The sequence below is a fragment of the Plectropomus leopardus genome, chromosome 2 (genome assembly GCF_026936395.1).
Source record: "Plectropomus leopardus strain MGB_pleo_1.0 chromosome 2, ASM2693639v1, whole genome shotgun sequence".
Taxonomy (NCBI): domain Eukaryota; kingdom Metazoa; phylum Chordata; class Actinopteri; order Perciformes; family Serranidae; genus Plectropomus; species Plectropomus leopardus.
The window spans coordinates 29,144,636-29,171,380 of NC_142177.1; the positions used below are offsets into that span (position 1 = coordinate 29,144,636).

General features: G+C 39.5%; 1 protein-coding gene across 1 annotated transcript; it reads left to right on the top strand.

Annotated features, from left to right (window-relative positions):
- Window positions 1–1,191: 1,191 nt before the first annotated feature.
- camk1a (calcium/calmodulin-dependent protein kinase Ia) lies at window positions 1,192–26,105 on the top strand. The gene is made up of 12 exons (XM_042507462.2): window positions 1,192–1,477; window positions 3,698–3,816; window positions 16,786–16,917; window positions 17,955–18,029; window positions 19,370–19,508; window positions 19,599–19,725; window positions 20,017–20,092; window positions 20,171–20,283; window positions 20,382–20,460; window positions 21,711–21,798; window positions 21,989–22,163; window positions 23,547–26,105. Exons 2-12 carry the CDS (start codon window positions 3,731–3,733, stop codon window positions 23,648–23,650), a joined length of 1,194 nt encoding a protein of 397 aa, XP_042363396.1. The 5' UTR covers window positions 1,192–1,477; window positions 3,698–3,730; the 3' UTR covers window positions 23,651–26,105.
- Window positions 26,106–26,745: the final 640 nt, after the last annotated feature.

Sequence of the window (26,745 nt, forward strand, 5' to 3'; positions counted from 1 at the left end):
TGCAACATTCTTAGGATGTTTTGGTGATGTTTAGTGTTGACAGATAAGAGAATGTTCTTTTCTAAAAACATTCCCACAATGTTACATGAGAGCAAAGGAAGGATGTTTTCAAAGCAACATTTAGAAAATGTTATTGGGGACTGAGATTACAGACTTCTGTTTTTCTCTGATGGAAATGTAATATGATATATTAACAAACAAAAATAAGAAAAAGAAAAAGTAGTTTTTTATGTTTATAGACAATTTTGCTTTAATTAACTTTAAGAGGAACGATATGGGAACACAGAATTGCTACTGAAAACGTTACTAAAACATTCAGTGATTGCATTGTACTGTTCTCAGAACTAGCTGGAAGAATATATTTGGGGAAAATTTATTTAGCCTAATGTGTACTTTGAGTTTTTATTGTGGCCCATGTTCAATTCACTTACATCAGTGTGGCGGGGTTAATGACCTATACAGCAGCCAGACACCATCTATGTACAAGGCCATAGTCTAAGGTCTAGTTTCATTCCAAGGTCGTCAGATAGGCTATGCTTTGGTTTTGGTAGTTGTACCAAACCAACAGCCTTCTCAACAATCAGCTATCTTTCTCCAGAGTTACACAGTAGGCCTACCCTTAGCACTACTGTCTTTGGGGACTGACTCACTTTTGGAGCCAGCCTCAAGTGGCCATTAGGGAATTGCAGTTTTAGGCACTTCCGCTCTGGCTTCATCTTTCAGCCCTGGAGACTGCCGCTTAATTAGTTTGCAACACAAATAACTCAGCAACTTTTAAGTTTGTTAGAGAGGTGGTTAAGATGCACTTTGGCATTTTTAGTCCTGGTATCTGTTGTATTTTATCATATGTCCATACCCTGCAACTAGATGTCATCAGGGCAGCATACCTTTGATGGGCCCTGTGAGCTGTAACAGCGTCCAGGTGGAAGACTCCCATGGGAGTGATGCTGTGAGAGAGTGAAGCAGGGCGTTGCCTCAAGATTAGTTAGAAATCAGAGCTTTAATTCACTGCAAGTGTACACCAGGCCTATTAGTTAAAAAATGCACTATTCCACCTTCATTCTGCAAAACAGTTTCTGTAAGAATTTAAAGACCTACACATTACACGGGGCGCTTGCGTGTGCCTTGCCAGTGCACATTATTCACAATGACACCTTTTGCCTGTTTTGCAAAGCCTCTAAAATACCCTGCATGCGCTGCACACTGATACCGACTGCGCTGCGAGGAGCTTTCAAGCAAGCAGATGCACTAAAAGCTGTTTGCATATAACAGACGGCGGTTGGACTATCGTAAGGTGAATCGCAGATCACGTTGTTAAGAGAACAGTGAGTGATTTTATGCTGCACTACGTCCACAGACGTCTGGTTTTCTTGACGTCAGGAGAAGTCTGAGCGGACCCAGCGCTGCGCACAAGCACAGAAACCACATCGCTCCCAGAGGGAAGGAGAACACACCACAGCCAAAGATCGCCATTTAGGTATGTTTTGTCATATATTCACCGAAGTGCACCATCAATCGCGTAGCTTCTCTTTGGGGGGAATGACACCCTTAAAGCTCTTTTTGTGCCCTCCGTGTCGCATGTCTGCAGCCTCCCGATTTAACCTAAAGATGCTGCCTTTGCTTTGACTGCCATACCCTTGAGCGCTGCAGTACGGTTCGCGCACCCACACCGCCTTTTCTCTCTGTAGCCTACTTGCATGATCACCACCTCGAAAATTGGACTAATTTTCACAGATGTATTGCACCGGTTTTAATTCCCATTCAACCTCCTGCTTGCCATTCACGCCCTGCAGCTTTAATTCAGAGAGAGTATCTTATCAAATGTTTCTCAGTGGAATAACTTTCCTTTTCACCCGAGCTCATGGCTTGGATTTGTAGATTTTCTTCTTCGGAGCAACCCCAATTGTTTAAAGCATCAGATGTTAAATATAGCACAAGTCCCCCCAGCTGGTATCTGTCTCGACTGACCATGCGTTTGTTTTTGCGACGGTGCATGGTCCCTTTCTTGCGACTGTCTCTGCTGCACTGTTGTTTGCCCTACTTTCTGTTATTTGTAGCTATTTATTGTTGCCGGTTGTCAGCAAAGTAGGCTGTTGATGGTGTGGGTTGTAGCTTTTTTAGGGAGCAGTAGTCATATCTTCTTATCAATGTGCATTTTTATTATTTATTTTTTGGTACCAATCTGTTTTTTATTAATGCTTTTGGTCATAATAATTTCTTGCTAACATTTTGCCTCAGCCTCATAAAAGTTTTCTCTCTGATTTATTCTGTTTTTGTGACTGTGGTGTAGCTTCAATGCTTTCTCTGACTTTGACTCAACATTTCAGCTTATTATCAGTCATCATTCATATAAGAGGAAACTAGAGGACTGTACCTTATTTGCCATTATTTTTGGGTTTGGCTTTGTTTTTATATTTTGTTTGTTTCTTTGTTTGTTTTTAATATCATGGCCATGCCCAGAGTTACAAATATTTCTCCTTCAGCCTCTCAGTGACCAGGGAAAATGCATCATCCGCCCTCCACCATAATTATGCTTCACAGTTTCTGACTCTGTGTAGTGGTAGATAAAGACAGGGGAACAAGTCCTTTTTTTGGTTTCTTTTAAAAATATTTAGTGAGCTGTCCTCTCTGATATCTATTGGTAGTACATATAAGAAACGGTCCCTAACTTGTCTTCTTTTCATCGAGTCCAATCAAAGTTGCTGCAATAACCAGAGCACCTCATCAAGAAAATCAGTGGTTTGTTTAATGACTGAAGTTTTATGCAACAATCAGTCAGCCAAACTGTAGTGGACACATTAAAGCGGTACTAAGGTAGACTGTATCTTACAGGTTAAATACTTCTAAGTACATTATACAGTGTAAGAGTGCCCATTGATTGTGGTGTCACATTTCATGTCTCATCTATTATTTCCCCACTGTGCTGGAGTGATGTTTGTAATAGTGACCGCATCAGAAAGTGGCAATAAAAACATGATACAAAACCATGTTGCCTTTGATGGAATTTTTTTGTCTATAGCACTTATTTTCATTAAAACTCTCTCGTTCAGCCCGTTTAAATTTTTGGTTTGATTTGGCGCAATCCTCCTGATCAGATCTATATGTTTACACGAATCAAAGCTTAAATGTTTAGTGTGTAGGATTAAGGGCGGAAATGGATTATAATATAATTAGTGTGTTTTCTTTGGTGTATAATCACCTGAAAAAAAGAATCATATTTACATTACCTTAGAATGAGCCTTTTATGTCTACATAGGGAGCAGGTCCTTGTCGACGGAGATCATCATGGTGCACCACCACGTTTCAGTAGCCCAAAACAAACAAGCTAAACACTGGCTCCAGATAGGGCCTTTAGTGTTTTCGCATCGACAACCGTAGTTCACAACTCCTTTGTAACGGGAGCGTCGTAAAACAATGTTTTTATTTTCACTTAAGTTTTATTGCCGTTTTAAGCACTAGGTCTCTTTGTTTTTTGAGAGAAAAAGACTCATGTGGATAATTTGGCTCCTGATAAAAACCTCTTGAAAAATGAACATTGAAGGAATTCTAACCATATGATGTTTCAGCTGTTTTCGATTTTAAATCCTTACCACTAGATGCCACCAAATCCCCCTAAATCTTACACACTGAACCTTCAGTTGTCCTTGCTCCGAGTGTATTGACTGTTTTTTAAAATTCTGTTCTTTTTGCCCTGTAGCTGTAGTGTGGCGAATCCGATCAGCATTGTAGGATGCCTCTTGGAGAGGATGGAAATGGATGGAAAAAGAAGACATCAGACATCAAAGAACATTATGACTTCAAAGAAGTGCTGGGGACGTAAGTTTTGCATGTAGTTTAGTGCTGTTGTCATAGCAAACCTGGATGTACAATGGGGGCAAGGTGGGCAACTATACCACTTGCCCATGACCCTCAAGGGCAATGCTTTCCATTGTGTAGAGGTGGCAGTACCTGTAGTGCCATTTATTAATCCAGATTGTTTCGGTGTGAGTTGCTGAGTGTTGCAGGCCAAGGAGATGTCTGCCTTCTCCCCAATATAATGGCACTAGTTGACACAAACTACACATGCCATCTGTATCACTGCACAGAAGGAAGCATGCATCTACTAACTAACTCACTTAGCATCTCAGAGCTAGCTAATGTTAAGGCTCAACCACGGAGGATGCCATAAATGTTTACATAACTCGCTGCCACATGGGTGTAGTTTGATAGAAAGAAAATATTTCCTACATATAACTGCTCACAACAAGGTCTGTGGATTATCTTGAGTATCCAGGTCATGATTTCTGGATAGAGACATGGCTGCAAAAGCAATTTTTGGTCATTTGAGCCTCACAAGCTGAGTGCCATTATGTTCTATTACAATAGAGAGAAGACAGACATCTCTACAGGCTATATCTCCAACACAGGACAACTCACACTAAAACAGCCTGGACTGATAAAGAGTGCTAGAGTTAAGAGAAAAAAATATGTGTTTTAGATTTTTTGATGAACTGTCCCTTTAAATGTGGATTAGTCTGGAGGGCCTTTCATAATTGGTCTGCTTAGCCAAATCTTGTCTTTATTATCAGAGATCTTGTTGTTCTTACATAAATCAGATTGTGTTCAAATCAAATCACCACAAAAGCAATAGACAAACATCAAGCCTGCGGCCAGGTTGAGTTCCAGCACACAGCCCTGGTTGGTTTCCAGAATTCGAGGCAAAAATTTGAGGCATGTGCATTCGGCTGTGTGCATTGTAATTGACAGGTGCTTGCAGGTATCAGGGTACTTATACAATTCACAGAAAGTTGCAGAAACCGAGGGGTCAAAGGGAGCCGCCACTCATTTTTTTCCCCCATCTGTCCATGCTGTCAGGGCTGCAGTATGTGACTTTGGATTCTGGAGCGTCTCAAGAAACTTGACTGACATTTTGGACGTGCCTGTCACTTCTGCCCATTTTGACTCAGACTTGTCTTGTTCTTGGCCGCTGTTGGATGCTGACTCAGCTATTTCCCACTCGCCTGGAAGTTTTTAAACATGCAGTTTTTTTCCCTGGCTAATTTGGCTTTCTTCTGAGCTGTGCAAAAACATTGATGGATTGAAGTTAAGTTTTATGTATTGACTGGTCAAAGGCAACGCAAAGTAAATAGTATAGTATATATAGTATATAGTAACTAAAGCAATAAGAACTTAACTGAAACCAGTTTTGAAAGCAGTTTCCAAGTTGGTCTTTAATACAGCCATGTATACAGCTGATCATGAGAGGAAAATGGCATTGCTAGAGATGCTATTGTGTATGTGTTTAACATGCGTGTGTTTAAATGCACGTGCAAATATGCATGCGCAGGCATGTATGCATAGTTGCATAGACAATGACTGTGCTTGTTACAGAACATCATCATCAGTTTTATGTAAATCTAAACAATTTGACTTAGAAATCTATTGGCAGAATCACACTGGGGACTTAATTTAAGCCATTCAACATACATGATTTGTATTATAGCACATATTATACTTCACTGATTTAAGGCAGTTCTGCTAGGCAAGTGTAGATGCAGTGTAGTAATGCGCTTAATGCTGAGTGCACATGATATATAGGCAGTCTAGCCTTTATGTCTGACTTTGGTTTTCTTGTTCTGAGGAGCGTGGGAAGAGTCCTGAATGGATGCAAGGCTGTTGTCAGTGACACAAATGTTTTTCTCATTCTACGAAAGGCCATGTTTCATCCTGCCATTTTTCCAGACACTAAATTCTAACTAAATTTAGTGGTTCTTTCTTATTACTAAGGCAGCTAAGGCTCAGGAGGTAAAGCAGGTCGTCCTTTAGAATGTCGAAGTGTCCTTGAGCAAGACACTGAACCCCCAACTTGCATGGCAGCTACACCACCACTGGTGTGTTTAGGTGTGTAATGATGATGATAATACTTTCATAGTTAGAAGTCTGAAATGTGTCTTGCCTCAGCAGCTCCATTTGCAACAAAAGGACAAATATTTAAGATAGGAAACCAAGATGCATACATTTAACAACATTCAAGGCCCGTCAACATGCAGTTGATCTGTTATTAAGCTCCACATTTAGTTTTATGACTGACTGGTGCACATACAAGTGCTTCAGTCTAACCGTATTAAAACATGGGATCTTGTATCTTCCAGCTGTTCATGATTTGGGTCAAAGCTGGTGTTGTTGGCCAGCTTTAACATGTTGTTACAGTTGGCTGATTCATATAGTTTATCCTTGAATTGATCTACAATTTTGAAACAGATTTTCATGTTGAGGAGCAGTTTTGAATTAACAATGGTGGACAAACACTTGTACCATAATCACAGAAGTGAAAAACAAAAGAATTTTTACTACTTGCTCCAAAAGACCTGCAGCAGCAGAGAAAATAAATTCTTTGTTCTGTCATTTGGGAGACAGATACAATGTGGTCTCTCCAACATAGGTGGGTGAACCAGAGACATTCACAAGAATGAGAGGCAAATTGCAAAGCACCTGGTCTGGTAAGGTAGAAAGGCGCTATGTGAATGAAGTCAATTTACTATTTATTGCTCACGTGATTAGTATACATGAAACATTACAAAATCCAGTGAAACTTGTAGACAAACCAATATTCAACCCGTCTATATCTGATGGTATTAGAGTCAGCTGCACCTTCCTCTGCTCATGTGATGATTGACAGGAGGGATGTAAGAGACATTAGTGTGAACAAAGCAATACAAGTTATGTATTTCTATTACAACTTTGTTTGAATACTGTTGTTGTTATTATCACTATAATTATCATTGTTACCATTATTAGTATTTTTATTAGTTTCAGGTCATATGCCCTGCGGTATCTAATGTTCACTCATTCTGTGTGGGTGCAGTGGGAGTGGGTAGATGTGTCGTAGATGAGTGGGTGGGTTAACGAGAGCCATTTACTGTACATGTGTGCTTGTAATTGTTGTTTTGTGTTGTACTCTGTGTTTTGTGTTGGACCCCCTGTAAAACGAGATGGTTCATGTCAAAGCGGTTATCCAATAATACACTTATGTTTGTCTGAAAAACTTTAACTCTACGACGTATGCAATGTGGTGGGGTGGCAACCTACTGTATATTTCATATTGCTCATAGTCTTAAATTCAAAGATCACATTTACATTTAAATTTAAAGGCTCTGATACACCAAGCCGACGGTTGGCTGTCAGTTGGCCGACGGTCAATGTTGGGCCTTCGATGAGCGTGTATTGCCCGAGTTGCTGCAGTGTTACCCGCAACATTAGCACTACTCAGTGTTTTTTCTGCCAATTTAGCATGTGGAATTGGCATTGGAGATGGCAGAGCTTTTTTGTGAGTAAAAACACTCTGATTGGCGGTTCAGCTCAGTGCATGAAAAGAGAAACTGAAATAAGAGGAGTTAATAAAAAGGGTTAGAGTGAAGAGGGGGTTAGATTGATACAGACTTACTATATAAGGAAGGACTGTTTTTCTTTAGCCATTGTGTTCTTTTGCAAAAACGTTTCCTGGTGGTTTGTGTTATCTGGCGCACGGAACAAAAACCTTACTCTCTTCACATTGGGTTGTGTTGTTAACGTGCTAACTTGCATCATGATGGTCTTGCGGGGTTCCCTTTTTGATTGTCGATTACAGACGACCTATGTCTACTGGTATGGAGAGTTTTTTTGGCTCACGCTGGTGCAAAACGTACATGTTGGTTGGCCGTGGGTTGTAGTCTTTGCTGTGTTTATGTGCTACTTTTTTGGCCGAGATGCAGACACTATGAAGAGTTGAAACAGTTGTCTTTCATCACCACTAGCTCTCTGATGTGGGTTTTGTGTGTCAGGGCCTTGACATACCTTCATTTGGTAATAAACTGCAAATTAATCTTGAACCAGCAGGAAAAATGTCGCCTTGTGATAAAGAGGGCTGGACTCACACAGACCTGTGACTGCGCTCTCCAGGGTGACAGGATTGAGCCCAGATGGTCAGGGGGCACCTCTCCAACCCCCCAAAACCAAGTACAAGTGACCTCACACACGTCCACCTGGGATGACACAAGCATGCCATATGGAGTGTGGTTGTTTTCTATCTTCTTGGAATCACACCTGCTTCCCCAGAGAGGCTGCACAGAATCAGATTTTAATGACTGCGCAACTCTGGTTCACATCCAAAAAAGTGAAATAGCAGTGCGTAAAAGATGAAGCTGTCTGGTTATGTCGAGTGCTGTAGGAGGACATCAAATAAGACTCCATCAGTCTCTGTCTCCAAGCTGTGCATGCAGTATTCAGTGCACTTTGACTAGCAGACTGTTTATTTGAGGATTCATGAGTGCTGCTAAACGCTGATAACTTCTGTTATGATTCCACTAAGACTCACAGGAACTTAAAACAGTGATTGTAATTTGAAAAAAATATTAAAGCTTATGTAACAAGGACTGAAAGAGTGAATTGCTAGGATAGCATGTCCCCATCTTTCTTTTTTTTTTTTTTTTTTAAATGGGGGAAAAATGCTATAGTAATATTCTTTCACTGTAGCTGGACCTGGCAGAGGGCAGAATTAATGTGTTGACGGAAAGCTCCTTATGCTGGCAGAGAAGATTACAGAGGAGCTTTATCCAGGAATTCAGTGTGTGAAGTTAATTGATTTATGTTGAAATATCATATTCAGATCCGGCTAATCCTCACAGTTCTACCTCTGTTTGGAGTCCACTTCAGGACAAGCTGTCCTCGAGGAAGGGTTACCAGATTGAAGCAATCCCCCACTCTGCAGTTATCATGTCTGTCACCAGGGCTGGGTCAGACTACTTTGAAGTGTACTCAGTTACTGAATACAAATTACATGGCGTATTTTATAATTAGTGATGTGATCCAAAAATAAAATATGGAATATTATATGAATACTTCTGGATTAATTCAAAATGAAACATTGAAAATACTGCACCTCCTTTTTAAAAAAAGATATTATTGTTTTCTCTCTAAACACCTTAAAACACTATCTAGATGGCTGACGAGGCCAACTGAGAATAAAACTTAGCTGTAAGTGTGTTTTCGAATGTGAAGTTCTGTCTTTGCAGATGACTGCAACTTTATTTTTGGCTTGCACAAATTGCATTGGACAAGGTGCACACACACGGCACATTTTTAAGGTGAGGGCAATATTGCTAGTCTGTTTTGTAGCAACTGCAGCTGCTTAAACCTTCCATCTTGACTCAACACCGCTCTTTTTTTCTCCCGTCAAGTCCGCCCTTAAGTGGATCTCATGTCAAAAAAACCCTGCATGTAACACACAGTTTTTATGAGTTAAAGGAATACTTCAAACCCCAAAATGGCCATGCAAATCTTATTTATCTAGTTGCATGTTAAGTACTTCCCAAAGTCAGCTGGGAACACATAAGTACAGTCTCATGCACCGCTGAGTAGCATGCCTTGCTACACGAGTGCATTTGAACCCTGCTCAAGCACATACACATACACAAGCGCAGGCATGCTGCTTATAGATGGAAGTGTTTTATATAGCAATGTTTAATGAAAATGCATGTGTTTGTGAAGTACTGATACTACAACAGGATGAGTGATACTTGACTTATCCTGCACGAGCCAAATGAGTGTTTGTAAATGGATGTTATGATATAGTTTTGCTGTTGTTAAATGTAGCCCCCAATGACTTTAATTAATTAGTTATAGGATTTTTTTTCTTATTCTCTGTTCACTGTGGAGAAATGCAAGAAAACGTTCTTTTTCATGAATTCAAGGAAACACGCGATAGACAATTGACAAACAAATGTTCATTTTTTGGATGAAGTTTAAGGGCACTGGTTATCATGAAAAAATGCCATATTTTAAAGACATATTTAGAAATAATCAAGGTGTCCTAGACAATTTAATTAATCTAATTCTAGATTTTTCAGATGAAACACAGGTTGATTGCAGTTACTTCATTTTTTGTGATCTTATTACGTTCTTTATTTTTTGCTATACTCTTAACATTTTTTTTCTCAAACAATGTCATTAACCTAGGATGAATTGACTGACACAGGCGAGGTATACAGCTGTGATATTAACTTAACATAACCATACTTGTTCTTTTTAGAGTTGTGATTCTGTGTTAGTTATCAAAGTTAATGTGGAGCAGTACCTCTGTTGCTTTTTTTGTCAAATGGGGGCAATTAATATATTCTAACTTAAAGCAAAAAAAGCAGCTCAACCACCACTGTAGATGTTATGGGTTATCGTTGTAATCAGTGTAATAAAGTGTGATAAAGACTGTTAGCTTCTGTAAGAACCCTATCTTTTATGTATGTTGACATCACCGTTGTCTTTTTCTTTTATAGTTTCATTAAATGCCCAATTTATTTTCGTAGAGATGTTTTTGTCCATGGTTTCGTGTTTGTTTATGAAATAGGATGTCAGGATAAAACTTAAGTATAAACATTAGTTCATTTTATGAGTCCTGAGATATCCCTGCAAGCTGGCAGCTAGCCTGACAGAAATGAAGAGCACAGGGCCAATTAACAAAATCATCTCGGACCACAACACAGCAGTAAAAACAGTTTTAAATATCCACAGCAGAGTACTTCTGATGTGCATTGCTGATGCTCTGTGCTCCTTTTAGAGCTTTCCATCATAAGAACTCCTCACAGAACAAAAAAGATGTGTTGTAGAATAAAACACTGAGAATATGGTCGACCTTTGTGAGGCTGTCTGCCAAACAGGGATGTCAAATCAGCTGCAAGAGATGCAAAATTTGGCTTTGATTCTCAGCAGCTACCAGCAACCCTTTTCAAACAGGCTATTTTATTGAATATTAAAATACATGTTGTTTAACTGAGGTTTAACATCATATTTGGCATATGATAGATGCCAAGTGGCATATGAATGTTGTACCCATAAACAAAGCGTAACAATGGTGCCTTAAAAGAGAAACAAAGACAGAGAAAGTAAGATCTGTGGGAGGCCAGTTTAAAGAACAACTCGTGCAGTCCAGGTGGATAATGTGTAGGAGCATAAACACTGTGACTGTGCAGCACTAAACACTGTTGGAAAGCACTCATGCTGGATGTTTATAGAGAAGAGCAGAGGAGTTAAGAGGTTTGACCTACACATGACTTTAGTGGAGTAGATGGAAAACAGAGAGTTGTACAATTGCTAGTGAATGGACCAGTCCCCAGCTTTGTTGATATGAATAAGCAAAGGTTTTCATAATGACGCAGACCAAAGAATGAATCTGGAGATTGTATGGAGTGGAATTATACTGTATGTCCACACATATCGAGTCTTCTCTTTCTGTCTTTCTGTCTTGAATACACCGACACACACACACACACACACACACACACACACACACACACACACACACACACACAATATGGATTAGGCTAAAAAGAGAAAGCTCTTTTGGGAACTTGGAGGCATGTTGGGCTTGAAGGGTACGCTTGCATCAGGTGAGATCAATAGACTGATGGATGCACGAAGCTGTCTTCAACAAGTCCAAGGAGCCTGACTTTGGCTTACTGATAGTGTATCTATAGACCAAAAAAAGAACAGGATTAATAATTTTAGCCATTGCAGCAAGCATCCATCATTTCGAGTGCAAGGGGATTTAATTACATCACACTTTTGATTGTGTTTGGGCAACCAGTCCATGAGCTGGTTGCATCTTGCCTGATATTGGACATAACCGTCAACTAGTTCCATCTTCAGTCAGACATTGCCTTCATTCTTACCAGTTTTTTTAACCAAAAATACAAAGTACAAATAAAACATGAGTCAAAAACTGAACTGAACCAACCCGGATAACAAAGAAGAACTCTGGAGAAGACAGCAGCATTGATGATAGAAACAACGGGGAGGATAACAGACAAACTGATAAGGAACAAAGCGAGACACACAGGTATATGTACACACTGAACTAATCGAGAGAACAAGACACAGCTGCGGTAGGTGGACACAGAAAAGGAGGGAAACACAGGGTTCAGTTGAGTATCAAAGGTGTGGCAGGGAACACAAGAGTGGAGCAAACAAGATTAAAACAGAACAAGTGTGCAGGAAAGACTGGTAACCTGGAAGGACAAACGAGACTGACAAAGAATAAATTAATCAGGGAAACACTAAGGTGGGAAAACACACAAATATAGTAAAACCAACAGTAACAAGAAAATATGACAAAACCCCCCCAAAAAAGTCTATGATATAAATCAAAACCTAAGATCGTGACAAAAGTAAAACATTCTTCTTATTTTTCTTGTTCTTCTTCTTAACAGAGGCTTGACAGTACGGTTAATAACAAGCTCACAACAGTTACTGTGTTAAAAGCACAACACTCACCAGCAACAGCGAGTGTCAATCAGCTCATCTGCTCCCCCAGTTTGGCTGTTTTGTCTTTGTTGTGACAGCAGCCTTGCTAAAAGAGTGGCAGTGATGTCACCATTTTCTGAAAAGTTCAGAGATATTTTAACATGCAGAGCTCGGAGTGGCTGCAATATAAAGGTGGGCCACTTTGAAAAAAGATGCTGGGTGCTTTTTCTTAAAGCGGCCATATGTGGCTGCAGACGCCCTCTCCTCATTGGGAAAAACTGAAAAAAAAAAAAACTTTGTTGAGAAAAAAACACAATGTGGGCACAGGCCCTATGTCAAATTGGCTCCCTGGAGGCCTACTTGTGATGCTACATCAAACTCCTGTTACTCCTGTTATGTTCCTTTACTTTCTATTTGGTTTTGCTAGCATTTGAGTAACACTTAAGTCCACTTGCTTAGAGGGTTTTTTTTATATTTTAATGGTGCAACTTAATTTAAGAAATGGAAGAGAGCAACAAGAGCCCACTTACCAGAATGAAAGCACTGACAGACGCTGACAGCGATATGTGAATGTGTGAATCAATATTTTCCCATATAGACAGCTGGGATTTCTGTGTGTGTGTGTGTGTGTGTGTGTGTGTGTGTGTGTGTGTGTGTGTGTGTGTGTGTGTGTGTGTGTGTGTGTGTGTGTGTGTGTGTGTGCGTGTGTGTCAGACAGAGACTCGTGTTGTGCTGATGGCTTTGGGGCAGCCACTCTCATTACAGATGCATGATTACCAGGCATAGGGCTTTTATGTCATGCTTTATCCATCTATCTATCTATCTATCTATCTATCTATCTATCTATCTATCTATCTATCTATCTTGTGGAGGTTTAATCTATCTTAAAAGTGTCTAAAAATATGTGGTGACTGTCGTGTTTGCATACAGAAAAACAGCCGAGTGTCAGCTATGAGTCTTGAGGCCAGTGACTCACATGAAACTTATTTATTTGAATTTCTTAACAGCAACTTAATGTGCGTGCCAGGATTATTTATTGGCATAGATGGAAAAAAAAAATGTCAACGGTCTGTTGCAGATTGCTGCCAAAGACATAAAGGCTAAATGCTAAGACTTACACATTAGCTGTTTAACAGCTACAGTAGCGTCCTCTCTTCCTCTTTCTACTGTTCCTCTTCACAAACCCTCTGAGAGCCCATCCCTAATATGTCTCCAAGCAGAAATTAGCAACAGGATGCTTAATTACAACGTGTCTCACAGCAACAGTAGAGAGGTGTGTGCAAGCATTTCTTCCTTTTAGGAGTAGAGTAGATAAAGCATGATTCAGGTCACCTGCAGTATAAACTTGAGTCAGTTTTTTTTAAATTTGTAGCTATTTACTGTGGCACAGTCCTGACAGTAGGAATAGTCATAATGGATAGAATAACAGATACTGTTGCTACACTTATGCTGCTTATGCTGTTATTGTCAAAATTAAACGTTTCTTAAGTTATGTGTAATGGGGTCTGTAAAAAAAAGAAAGAAAGAAAGAAAATCTTCTGGTTAGCTGTATTTTGAGGATTGTGTTTCTCTCTTTTAGAAAAAGCCATTTCAGTTCACTTCAAAGCTAACCACCAGAGCTAAAATGCTTTCAGAACTAATTGACTGGTAGATTTACAGATTTAATCATATTTGATAGTCAAAATAATCATTTTATAAGTCAAATGTAAAACAAAAAAGCCAATTATTCTCTGGATTTTGCTGCTCACTCTGTTTTCTATCATTATCATTTCATATCACAGTATACTTTAAAACTGGTATACTGCTGCAACACTAGTGCTGGGACACTGTGCAGGCATTTTTCACCATTTTCTGACATTTAAAGAAGTTCTATGTAATATCAAGAGCAAATGGTTATCAGGGGATGTGTGCACACGGCTGTGTACCCAGTGGCTAGCAGCTAACAGTGCTAAAAACAGCAACGGCGCTGACAGAGCTAGTACTGTTAACCAGGGGGTAACTGGAGGATGGGTGCAATGCTTCTGTGACAATGATATCCTGATAACAGTGATAACCTCCATTTAAGTGCAATACAAAGCAGTGGTGACGACCTCTCTAGTGGGATACACACAGGGCCTCATATGCACTGACACGCACACGACTGGACAGTCTGCCAGAAAAAAGAACACACATGACACACAGAAGTAGCGTGACTTCATTGTTTGCACAGGACTATACTAAATCTTTACATAGCAAATAGTGTTTGCTGCTGTATTAATGTTCTGAAAATAGTGTAGAGCTCCTTTATTAGCAAATAATTGAAATAATCATACATTGCAGCCCTGTAACCAACAAAGTTATGGCCAGAAATACAAATATTGTTTCTAATACCCACAATAAATTCACATGTCAATCACCACCTTTATGGTCCTACCCTTTCTTGGCCCATTGTGCCCTCTATTTTCAACAACCAAAATAGACTAAACAGATTATAACAGAGGTCTGAATCTCTGAGGAAACCCTGTCTGTAAATGCTGCAGACTTAAACACATTAAAACGCTTTTATGGGTCGATGAGAATTGGAGCTTTATGTGATTTTGCTTTGGATTATTTTGAGCACTATTTAAAAAAAAATGAAACTGGAGATGTGTATGAGAATCGTCTCTCCTCATGTGCATCAGCTTCACTATGCAAATGTTTCTGCAGCGCTGGTTCGTTGAGCACAAGATGGCCCCGGTACAAAGCCATCTCAAGGATTACCACAGATCCACACTGAGCATTTATTATGACATGATGATGGGAGGAAGAGTTCTGAGAGACGGTCAGAGTTGCACAATAACTCCTCTTGCTCTACAGTTAACTGTTTATAGCTATTCAAAGCAGAATAAACAGAAAGTGAGACATTTGCCCCCTTATCACAGTGTCATCAGAAACAGAACTGTGAAATGTGCATGTTTAGTTTTAAAGGGGCAGTTCCCCAAAAAATCAAAAATATGTATTTTTGTCTCATTTATTTTTCCTATTATTTATCAATCTAGACAGTTTTGGTGTATTTTGCAGAGTGTTGGAGACATTGGCCATGGAGATGTCTGCCTAGTCTCAATTATAATAGAACCAGCAATGTCTCTTTCCATGACTCAGTTACTCAAGATAATCCACAGATCTTTCATGAAGAAACAATTTTCTGCAATTAAATGCAATTATCAGAGGTAAAACACTATTGCTAGGCTAAAACGAACTAGGCTATGGTGGCGTTGCTAATGCATGCTAATTCATTTCTAGGTTTAAGTACTCATTTCTGCGGTTCACTATAGTTCGCCATAGGAGCATCTTAAATCTTTATACAACATGACTCAGTTGCTTTCTTTTCTACATCAACTCACTCCCTCCTCTGCTCCCTTATATTGCTACTGCCCCTAGTGAGGGCTGCCCAAAAGTAAAACTAAGTGTGGGTCGTAATAAGCTGCTGGCACAGTTGACCTATATGGCCATTTTTCCTTGAGTGTGAGCTGATTTCGAGAGAGGGCAGACATCCTTGGCCGATATCTCCAGCACTCAGCAACTCACACCAAAACAATCTAGATTGATGAATAGCACTACAGGTAAGAGGAAAAAAAATGGATTTTGGGGTGAACTGTACCTTTAAGGTTGGTGTAAGGGATGTTAAGACTGAGATCTCCTCACATGTTCCACAGTGTGACAGATGGAACAGAAGAGGGAATATTTGCTCGAGCATGAACACTGAACTTCCACTGTGTATTGCATGACGGTGCTGTTTCACATGCGTGTAAAGGATCCCTATGGTTGCAAACAATGTTTGTGCGTTTAGACCTCCTCCCGAGCTCCCTCCCACGCTCCTTTGAGGAGACTGTGTAAATACACACCATTCTCCCTCTCACCATCACCATAATCCATAATGCAGTCTAGTCTCCCTCAGAAACAGCCACACTACATATACTTTATCTATTATTGAACAGATTAAAAATAGTGTCTTTTTTAAAAGATCAAGTGATGTTAATATAAATGTCTATATGCGACTGTTGCCTTACCTCCTGAGCATTTCCTCAGCCCCCTAAAACTCTTGTTAATGTCACCATTTTGAATTATTCATTTAAACACCACTCACACACATACATACACGCATGCATGCACACACACACACACACACACACACACACACACACACACACACACACATAGTTGAATAGAGAGTATTTGGAGTTCTTTTTTTTATTTTTGAAAGCTTGTGGTTAGTTGATAGAGAGTTTTTTGGAAGGCCACAAAAATATCTACCACTGGACTTTATTCAGCGTGGGAACCAACCACAAACACAGACTTGCTATGAAAAGATATCAAGAATTAAAGAATGTAATTTGCATGACAAGCTCTGAATATTCTGTCACACTATTAGCAGCTTCTTTTGTGTAACCCATAGCCTAAGAAGAATGAATCCTACCTAGCTCCCATCTTGTCTATTTCACCCCACACTCCCACACATTTCTCTTTCTTTCTCTAACATGTGCATATGTGTGTGTGTTTTCACTGCTTGTGTTTTAGGGGAGCTTTCTCGGAGGTGGTTCTAGCAGAGGAGAAAAGGACCCAGAGGCTGGTGGCCATCAAGTGCATCCCCAAAAAAGCGTTGGAAGGCAAAGAAAACAACATCGAAAATGAGATCGCTGTACTACATAGGTGAGGTCACCAAAGTTCCTCGAGATGATGCGTCAGCTGTGTGCTGTGTGTCCAGTGGCAGGAATTAGTCAATGCTGCTTCTTCTTCTTACGATGCATGTGCCAAAGCAGAATGTATGCAAGGGGTCAATTGAATGGGTGACTAAATGCATGGTGTCAGTAGAAACAGTAGGATTGTGCACCGGAAATGTCAGGAGTAAAGAAGATAGACCTATTTTTAGTGTCCCTGTTGCCAGGGCAACAGCACACAGAGGCGGAGATGGTGTGGAGTTCCCCGCAGCAGTGTATTGAAGAAAGAGCAAGAGACATAGAGGGTGGAGAAGTGGAGAGGGGGGTTGGGTATGATAGAAGAGAGAGTGATATGGCAGAATGGGGGGAGTGGAGTTTGGCTAAATACCTAAAGTTAAATAAATAAGAGAATCGAGAGAGAGAGAGAGAGAGAGAGAGAGAGAGAGAGAGAGATGTGAAGAAAATAAATCTAAAAAAAAAAACAGAGGGATTTTCTATTTCTACTAAAAGTCACATCTCAGCTGCTGATGTGTTACAGCGATCGTGTGTGTTCATATGCTCTCAGCTTGTCTTGAGAGCCAAGAGAGATGCTCGACTGTCTGTTCGCTGCTTCACAATAAGAGACGATCCAATTCTATTTGTGTTTGTGTGTGAGTGTGTGTCTGTGTGCATGTGTGTGTGTGTGTGTGTGCAGTATATCTTATAGTTATTCTGTCAAGCCCTATAATCTTCAAAGCTGTTCTTTGTACTGGTTCCAGCTGCAGACACTGGTCATTGTCAATTTAGCAATACTGTATTGAAAGCTTTTCTGTGTTTCATCTGAGGGGCTGTTACAGTTTGTATTTAATGAGAAAAGGGCAAACACATAGATTTTGCTCTAAGAAACGAGAGTACAGGCCACTCTTTATTTGAATTACGCAGCAAGAATGCCATCTGGTGCCCAACTGTCAGTAAGCATGTGAACATTTTGGCTAAATTGAAAATGCAACATATTCTATCTGATGTTTTCTGTCCGTTTGTCTTCCTCAGAATTAAGCACCCTAACATTGTTACGCTGGAGGACATCTTTGAAAGTACATCCCACCTATATCTTGTCATGCAGCTGTGAGTACTTCCTCTTTATCTTACACACACATGATATAAGGGATGCATTTAGTATGCATTTTTACTTTAATCAATGTGTGAATTTACTGAAAATTGTATGGCATCAATTTAGCGAGCAAAATTGCGAATCATTCTCTGGTTCATTTGCTGCTTTTCTCTGTTTAACATCATTGTAAGTTGTTGTTGGACTGTTTGCCAGACAAAACAAAACATTTAAAGGAATACTTTACACACACACACACACATGCACATAACCATAATTATATCCATTACTAATCCATCACTCATCCCATGTTATGCTGAATTAGTGAGGAAAGCTTTCATTTCTTGCATGCCTCCTCTGAAGGAAGAATCCAAAAAACAGATACGATTCTTAATGAACTGAAGTAATTGAGAGGCGAGTTTAACAGCAGCAAAACTATATCATACAACTATATATATTTATTGACCTTGTAGCTGTGCTATAATCCAAATCTCATTTATCCAGTCGTAAGCTCAGTGCCTCCCAAACTGACAGACCTTTCTAATGCATAGCTTAAATATAGTAAATATGCCCTCTTCAAAGCCTGACTCCATTGACAAAAACAGTAATTTTAGTTCTCACCATGAGAGCTGCTGATCTGCTACTGCCTTGATCAGTTTGTGTATTTGTGTTGTTGTGTGACTTTGGGGTTTTACAAGATAAGTTCTGAGTCTCTAAAGTCATATAATAACACACACAAACTGACTGATCGTGGCAGCGGTAAACCAGCAGCTCCAGTGTTCAGAGAGGTAAAATTGCTGTTCTTGTCAATAGAGTCTGGCTTTGAAGGGACTTTGAACAGAGTTTCCTGTTTAGAGCTGTCTTTTCTGGGAAGTACGAAACATCAACTGGATAAATGAGACTTGGATTTTACTGCATGGGCTGTGTAAGAGTTTTTAAAAAGATGTTTTTATATAGTGTAGTCGTTAAACGCGTTTGCCTATGATTTCAACTTATCAAGAATTCTCTGGGTTTTTTTGGATTCTTACTTTACCAGTGACATTTGAGAAAAAGTAAATTTTGCATATCATGGGGTGAGAAAAGGATCTACAAATGGTCATCCTTGGGGTGAAGTATTGCTCTAAGATGTTGCCATGGGACCTAAGAAACTGTGATTGCTTGTTTTTTGTTGTTTTTTAACTTTTTAAAATATATTTTAACAAGAAATTTTCCCTTTTTTGTTTACCAAAATAGATTTATAATGTGATTTGACCATCTAATGTCATATATATTCATATACGGTATGTCACGTGTGCAAATACTGCTGCCACATTTCACCCAAATTTATTACATAACCACCACGATTTTCACCTGGCAGGGTATCCGGAGGTGAGTTGTTTGACAGGATTGTGGAGAAAGGTTTCTACACAGAGAGAGATGCCAGCCAGCTCATCCACCAGATCTTGGATGCAGTCAAATATCTCCACGATATGGGGATTGTCCACAGAGACTTGAAGGTATCATTGCTCAGGGAAGACAGAAATATAACAGCTCAATCTGGCTTTGCGCTTTATTTTTACCTTTGCAAACCTTGTTTGTCTTTGTAGCCGGAGAATCTGCTGTATTACAGTATGGACGAGGACTCCAAAATCATGATCAGTGACTTTGGCCTGTCAAAGATTGAAGGAGCGGGCAGTGTCATGTCTACAGCCTGTGGTACTCCTGGATATGTGGGTAAGGCATTTATTTCGCTGGTCAGCTCTCCTCACCTCCCCCCTCTCTTTCATGTGAGCTCAGCACTCTCCGTTTCAGCTGATATCCTCTCTTTATTCATTGCGTTGTGAGAGGCTCTTTCATCCACTACTGAGTCAATTGCAAGTGTTTCAGAAGAGCTCTCTACCTGTTTAACGCGACCTAGCAGATCATATGGTATTACAGAGAGGTCAAGATAAATGGAAATCAGCCCCACTGCTGCTTTGTATTGTATTTTTTTCCCCTGAATGTCTGCTGTGTGTGTGTCCACAGCTCCTGAGGTGCTTGCTCAGAAGCCATACAGCAAAGCAGTGGACTGCTGGTCCATAGGAGTTATTTCTTATATTCTGTAAGTCTGCGCTATTCATCACAAGGAGCATGTAAAGTGATGTTTTTTTTTTAATATGTTCCAATATTGCTCCCTCAGGTTATGCGGATATCCCCCGTTTTACGATGAAAATGATGCCAAGTTATTTGAGCAGATTCTGAAAGCAGAGTATGAATTTGACTCTCCGTACTGGGATGACATCTCAGATTCAGGTACTACCAAGTAGCAGATCTGTGTACAGCAGATCCAACTGCAAAAATGTACAACTCAGAGTGGATTTTTACACTATGAACTCCATTCTTATCTGCAGCCAAAGACTTCATATGTCACCTGATGGAGAAAGACTCTATGAAGAGATACACATGTGAGCAGGCCCTCCAGCATCCATGGTAAGAAATAAAGTTAAAATCTCGATATCTTAAAAAAGGAAGAAAAAAAAGCTAAACAATACAGAAATGCTGATCCCTTTCAGTATCATTCTGTGTATTGCTGACTATTGACTGTCAGTTAGTTGATAGCAGGAACTGAACATTTTAATTGAACAATTTTAATAATAGATTAATCTTTTAAAGGAATACCTCATCCCCCCCAAATGACAATATTTATATCAGTTGCTCATTCTCTGTATGCTGAATTCTATAAAAAAAGTTTTTTCTCGCTTGCCTCCAGTAAACCAAGAATCCAAAAATGGAGAAAAGGGCCACATTCAACAACAGCAAAACTACATCAAAACATCCATTTCAAAACTCTCACACATATATGACACAGTAAAGTGTCATATATCCAGTCATAGATGAGCAAGTCCCATTTTAAGTGAGTTTTTTGTCAATGGAGTCTGGCTTTAAAGAGAGCATAGATAAGTTTTACTTTCTGTTCAGTTCCCTGTAGGCAATGGCTGTCTGTTTGGAAAGTAGTGAGTGGCTTTTCATATAGTTTTGCTGTTGTTGATCGCGGTTGCCTATGACTTCAATTCATGCTTTGTTTGGATTCTTTGTTCATCAGAGGCACAGAAGAAAAACATTATCTTCTGATGAAAAATGGGTTGAGTAACTGATCTACAAATACTCATTTGGGCGCTGATGTAGTACTTTATGGTATTTTTCAAGCAAAAGTGCCCCCAAAAGTCAGTAACTTCATGTAATGATGTGTGGCTTTATATTTTTATCTTTGTAAATTAATAATAATTGGGTTAATGACTATTGGACAGCCAAATAAGCAATTGTAAGACATGCACTTGAGATCTTAAATGTTAAAATGGCTATTTTTCACTATTCACTATTCTGATATTTGACAGGCTAAATAAAAAAAGAACATAACAATAAAACCCTTTGTCTATGAAGTGTCAGAAACTAGTAATAACAAATGCACTTTCTAATTTGCCAGAGCCAAAGGTGACACATTCAGACATCTTGTTTCATCTGACCGACAGTGATATTTACTTTACTGTCATATATGTGCACAAAGAAAAGTATCTTGTGTTTACTTTTGAGGGGTCTAGACTAGACCTTAGACCAGCTCAGGTGTGGCATTTTGCTGGAACAATTAATCAGTTGTCAGAATAGTTGCAGATACATTTTCTGGCATTCTAGTAATTGACATATAATACAACTTAATAAGCTGTATATTTTCGACATTGCAGGATCTGCGGAGACACAGCCCTGGACAAGAATATCCATGAGTCTGTCAGCGCTCAAATCAAGAAGAACTTTGCCAAAAGTAAATGGAAGGTCAGTGCCTTGGTTGAATAATAAAGCAGCCTGCTGAAATAGCAGTTTTAAGATTGGCAGGAGTTAGAGCACATTTTGTACGCCTGTTTTCCTCTCTCAGTAGCTGTCAGACACAGACAGGTTTTTCCTTCCCTTCTCTCCCTCTTTCTCTCTCTCTCTCTCCCTCTCTCTCTCTCTCTCTGTCCTGTAGCAAGCATTTAATGCCACAGCGGTGGTGCGCCACATGCGGAAGTTGCAGTTGGGCACGAGTCTCGAGGGACCCAGTCAGATAACTCCCACAAGTCCCTGCCATGGACATCTGCTCCCAGAGGAAGAGGAGGAAGAGGAGGAAGATGATGACCTGGGGAATGGGGAGGAGGAGAGCTGTAAGTTATCATAGTGAATGAACAAACACCATGTCTGCAAATGTGTGGCGTTATCATTCACAAGAATCAAGCCACAGTATGTTTTTAAAGTGTAAATAAACACCCAAACTACTTATTTCAGTTAAAAAAAAGAAATCTATATGGATATTTAGCAATGTTGTTGATTGACTCAGGTCCAGCTGTTCACATTTGAGTGCAAAGTATTAAAATTCTACATATTGTGTTATAAGTATACAAAGTCATGGGAGGTGGGGGTCAGGGAGGTGCTGTGGATCAATATGAGGCATGGTTGGGTGACTGAGCGTGTCTTCACCTCCCTCCTTGCCCATTTTTGAAACTTTTTTTCCCGTTCTAGGAAAGAGGCACTCAAACCAAAATTGGTCTAGTATTGAGCCAGGGCTCAGCAGCTGGCACGCTGCAATGTTTTGGGTATACTCACACTGTCAATTTATGTCTACTGAAAATGCTTGTTTTTGCCACTGATAGGCTCAGTTTATTATTCTACATGTCTGACAACATTTTAGAAACAATCTCTACAGAGATAGAACTTTTAATTAAAGCGTGAGATGCTTTTTGTTTAATCAGAAACTGCTCTGAAAGTGCTGTTGTATGATTGTAAATAAACAGTAGTTTTAACATTTCCACATCTCACTGGGTGAATTAAAGGTTTATTTCAACCAAACCAGAGTGGTTGATTGTTGGAACAGTGGGATGATAAACCAAAACAGCTTTTATTTTTTATTTTGTTTCTGTTGACTTCAAAGTGTGTTTTATGATGATAGTGTTTAATTAAATACAGTCTGGTGAGTTCGTGAAAAGCAATTTCATGGCTGTTTTGCCTCAAACAAACATGACTCTTTAATAAAAAGGCAACTACTGTAATGATCCTTTCCATAATGTTGTCAGACACTCTTAGACATATTCTTAGGGGATTAAAATTGACAATGCATTATTTCCCCAATTGGGACACTGCAGCTTGTTTCGCAGCTGTAGGCTGTAGCGCTCTCACTCAATACAGAATCAGTTTCAAAAGTTGTTGTCTCTAGTCACTTTGACACAACATGGAAAAAAATTGTCTCCACGCTGAAAAATACCAAGGTTATCCTCTAACATTATGATATTTTCAGCCTGGATCTTTTTCTTATAATTATGTCTGCTATGACTTTTGGTCATGCTGACCTTGCACTTGCCACCACCAACCACTTGTGAATTTTTATTTATTTATTTGCAGGAGTCAAATTTCCAATATCTCTACAAAGGAGGTGGTGAATGTAAAGTTATTATGACCTAGAACGCCACAATTACAAAAATAAGACCCTTGTTGAAAAGCACCAGAATTTCCCTTTAACTTCGTACACTCCATTTTTCCGCTTTCATCTCCAGTGTCGCACTATGAGGACGGCCGTCGCGGAAGCACCGAGGGCAGCACAGACCGGGACAGCCTGAGAAGCTGCACCTACTGCTGTAGGCCAGCCAGTCGCGTTTGAGCACAACTACCCGTTGTCATGGTGACATTGTATCCCTGGAGCGCCCAGAGCCCGCCCGCCCAGTCTGGCCAGGAATGCAGAGTAGTTATCAGGCAGTGTCCACCAGAGTACATACACAGCAAGCAGGTCACTGTCACAGTGTGGAGAAACATACTGTAAGTCTTTGTCCCCCCCAAAAAGATATATACACATCTTATTCAAGACACATATTTTTGTGTTGTTGTTTTTTTTTATGCAGAGACAGTGATTTAAGGAAAGGGCCAGTCTGGATGATAAGCAACCTAACATGTAGCTGTCCTGTGCAGCCACAGCAGACAGGGGTCATCTGACAGTGCGCACATTACATGACATGATTCTGGATGTTAGCTTCAGGAGGCCTCTGGAGTCTTAATCAAAGATGAGGCGGTGGCTTAAAGGCAGTCTGCTCCATTATTTTTGTTCTCACATTATCTGTCACATCTACCTCTAATCACAATTACCGTCTGTCTGCTTCCATCTGGCTCACACTCTCTGCATTACTGGCAGCTTTCTCCAAAAATCTGGCCAGACAGGGCTCAAAGAAAAGGGAAATACTGAAAGCTACTCCTGCATGTCTTTATACTCCTTACCCATCAGTGTGACTCAATTTAGTCACTGACCAAGTAGCTGTTTAGTTGAATAGAGTTAAATTCAAGGCATGACTCCACTGCCGATGCCACATGCCTATTTGTTCTGTTTGATCACACTGTCTTTTTTCTCATGTTAAGTGTTTTTGTCCTTTTCTAAGTATTTACTACTTTTGTTTAAAGCCTTTTTTTGTTTTTGAACATTGAAGGTGATTCTGGGGGTTATGGACTCTATATTCTGGCTCAGACTGGGTTTGTAAAGAGTGGTTCTGACCCAGAGTGTCTGCATGCTTCTGTTTGGGAAAAACATGAATATCAAAAGGAGACTTTTTTGTTTTGTTTTATGGCTGTTCTGTTATCTGAGGCTCAAACTGAGATCCCCGTTAGTCTATAAAATCACAGGAATCAGACCTTCCTCTGTGGGCTCACATGGCCTTAGGAGGAGTTATTTTGAAGGTGCGATTATGACTAGAATCTGCTGCATGTAGGAAGGAAACAACCATATTCACATCATCCCTGTTCTGTTTTTGAAAAGCGTCTAAATATTGGTCAGTCTCTGGGTCAGAGGGATCTCAGTCTGGGCGCTCCGCCTGCTCTGTGCTGTGCACCTCTAGTGGAAGAAATTTTGGTCTACTGTTTGCATGACCTGGTTAAATATGTTTACATGAATGATGATCAATTAGTATAAATACACATGATTATTATTACTCTGTTGTATTGAAAAAAAAAAGATGTAATACTGTAATTTTGAGCTATATAATGTGAAGTGAGTAACACCAGAAGTAATGTTGTTGACAAAGTACAACACAGCACAGTGGACTTATCATTTGCATTGACAGTCAAGTCTCTACCTGAGGGACATTTCTCTTGTTTATTTGCACTTTTTTCCAGTCTGTTTTCTTGCTTATGTTGAATCTATTTGTTCCTCTCTGATACCCAGGCACAAGCAGAAAAAATACACATATCCTATTTTGACACAGGTGCCAGCCACAGTGCAAAACATGAAAAAAAAAAAAGAAAACTTAGCTTGGAAAGCATCACCTGTCTGCCACGGGAGTAGCTTTCAGTGAGCGAGCACTATAGCTGTTATACCGAGGAGACGAACTACAAAACTAAAGCCATACAGTTAAATGGGGACATTTTACTGCAGATTAAGAAGTGTTTTCATCTTATAAATATACAACTCTGTTGAAGGATGACGATGCTTCGGCTCAATATTTAATGTAGAAAAAAGAAAAGGCAAACTTCTCCCAGAAAATACTTTAATCCTGATATTAACCATGCCATTACATTTTAGTTTAAGGTATTTCAGCACACAATGCCGCATTATTAGTTAGCTGTAGAGATAGAAAACCTATCCATTAAAATGTTGTTGCCCATATAAACCCACAATCTGTCATTGATTCTTACAGGTCCACAGTATAATAAGAGAAGGCAATCACTCTGGATTTACACGACTGTAATTGTGGAAAATATGCAAACTGTGTGTGAAGGGCTTCATGTTAACTGTTAGATAGCCAACGCTGATGACTTTGATAACTTGGCTATTATTTGTTTGGTAAAGACCTTATATTGAACCTTACCTGGGATTTGTTTCCACTTGGCTGTGTTTTTTTTAAAAGCTTATTTTACCCATTACAAACACATCGAAATGCATTAAGAAACACGTGTATATTATATATATAAATATAAGTATATATTGTATATCCTTTTTTGTAAAAGCTGTTTTGAGCTACAAATGTATGGATGCAATGCATCATGGGTTATTGAAAAAGATGTAAGAAAATACAATGATTTGTACCCACAGAGAAATGATTGCAGGAGATTCATTAAAAACTTCCTTGTCTATGCATTGTGTGTTCTGTCATTATATAATAACTTCAGTCCCCTTTTGGTCGATACACGCGGTACAACATTTATTAGTTACAAATGACAAAATACAATGTATTAAGATCACTGTATTTATTTTGTTTGACCAATTTTATCCCTTTACTACCTTATTCCTCCTATGATCATACTAAATGAGCTATATGCAGCTCCCACCCGCCATGTTTTTCACATTATCTGCATGTTTCAGGGATATGAAAACACACTAATTTGTCTTTAGAAAATATTTTAACATTTCAATTCCATGTTTATGTAAATGTTTTTTTAAGGACACAGAGAAAACAGTAGTTACTGCAATCACTCAAACACTTTGCCAGACAATTAAACCTGATTTAGATATAGCACACTGTAGGGTGTGATTCAGTGATCAACGATCCAAAATTATCAATCCAAAGTGAAAAAAAAGGGGAAAAAAATCAATTCATATTGTCACATCTAACATGAGACTGGTTTTGAAATTCCCATGGCACGTCTGTGTCACCCTCTATAGACCATCCCTCTATATATTCATTCAGGGAGTAGCCTGGACCCAAAAAATTTAAGTGATATTTTGTCATAATGATACTCGTGTTTTTCACACCTACTAATGACTCTGCACTTTCT

Coding starts and splice junctions, on each gene's coding strand:
- camk1a (XM_042507462.2), top strand. CDS start 3,731: ATGCCTCTTGGAGAGGATGGAAATGGATGGAAAAAGAAGACATCAGAC. Junction 18,030..19,369: donor CTATATCTTGTCATGCAGCT/GTGAGTACTTCC, acceptor TTCACCTGGCAG/GGTATCCGGAGGTGAGTTGT. Junction 19,726..20,016: donor TGGTACTCCTGGATATGTGG/GTAAGGCATTTA, acceptor GTGTGTCCACAG/CTCCTGAGGTGCTTGCTCAG.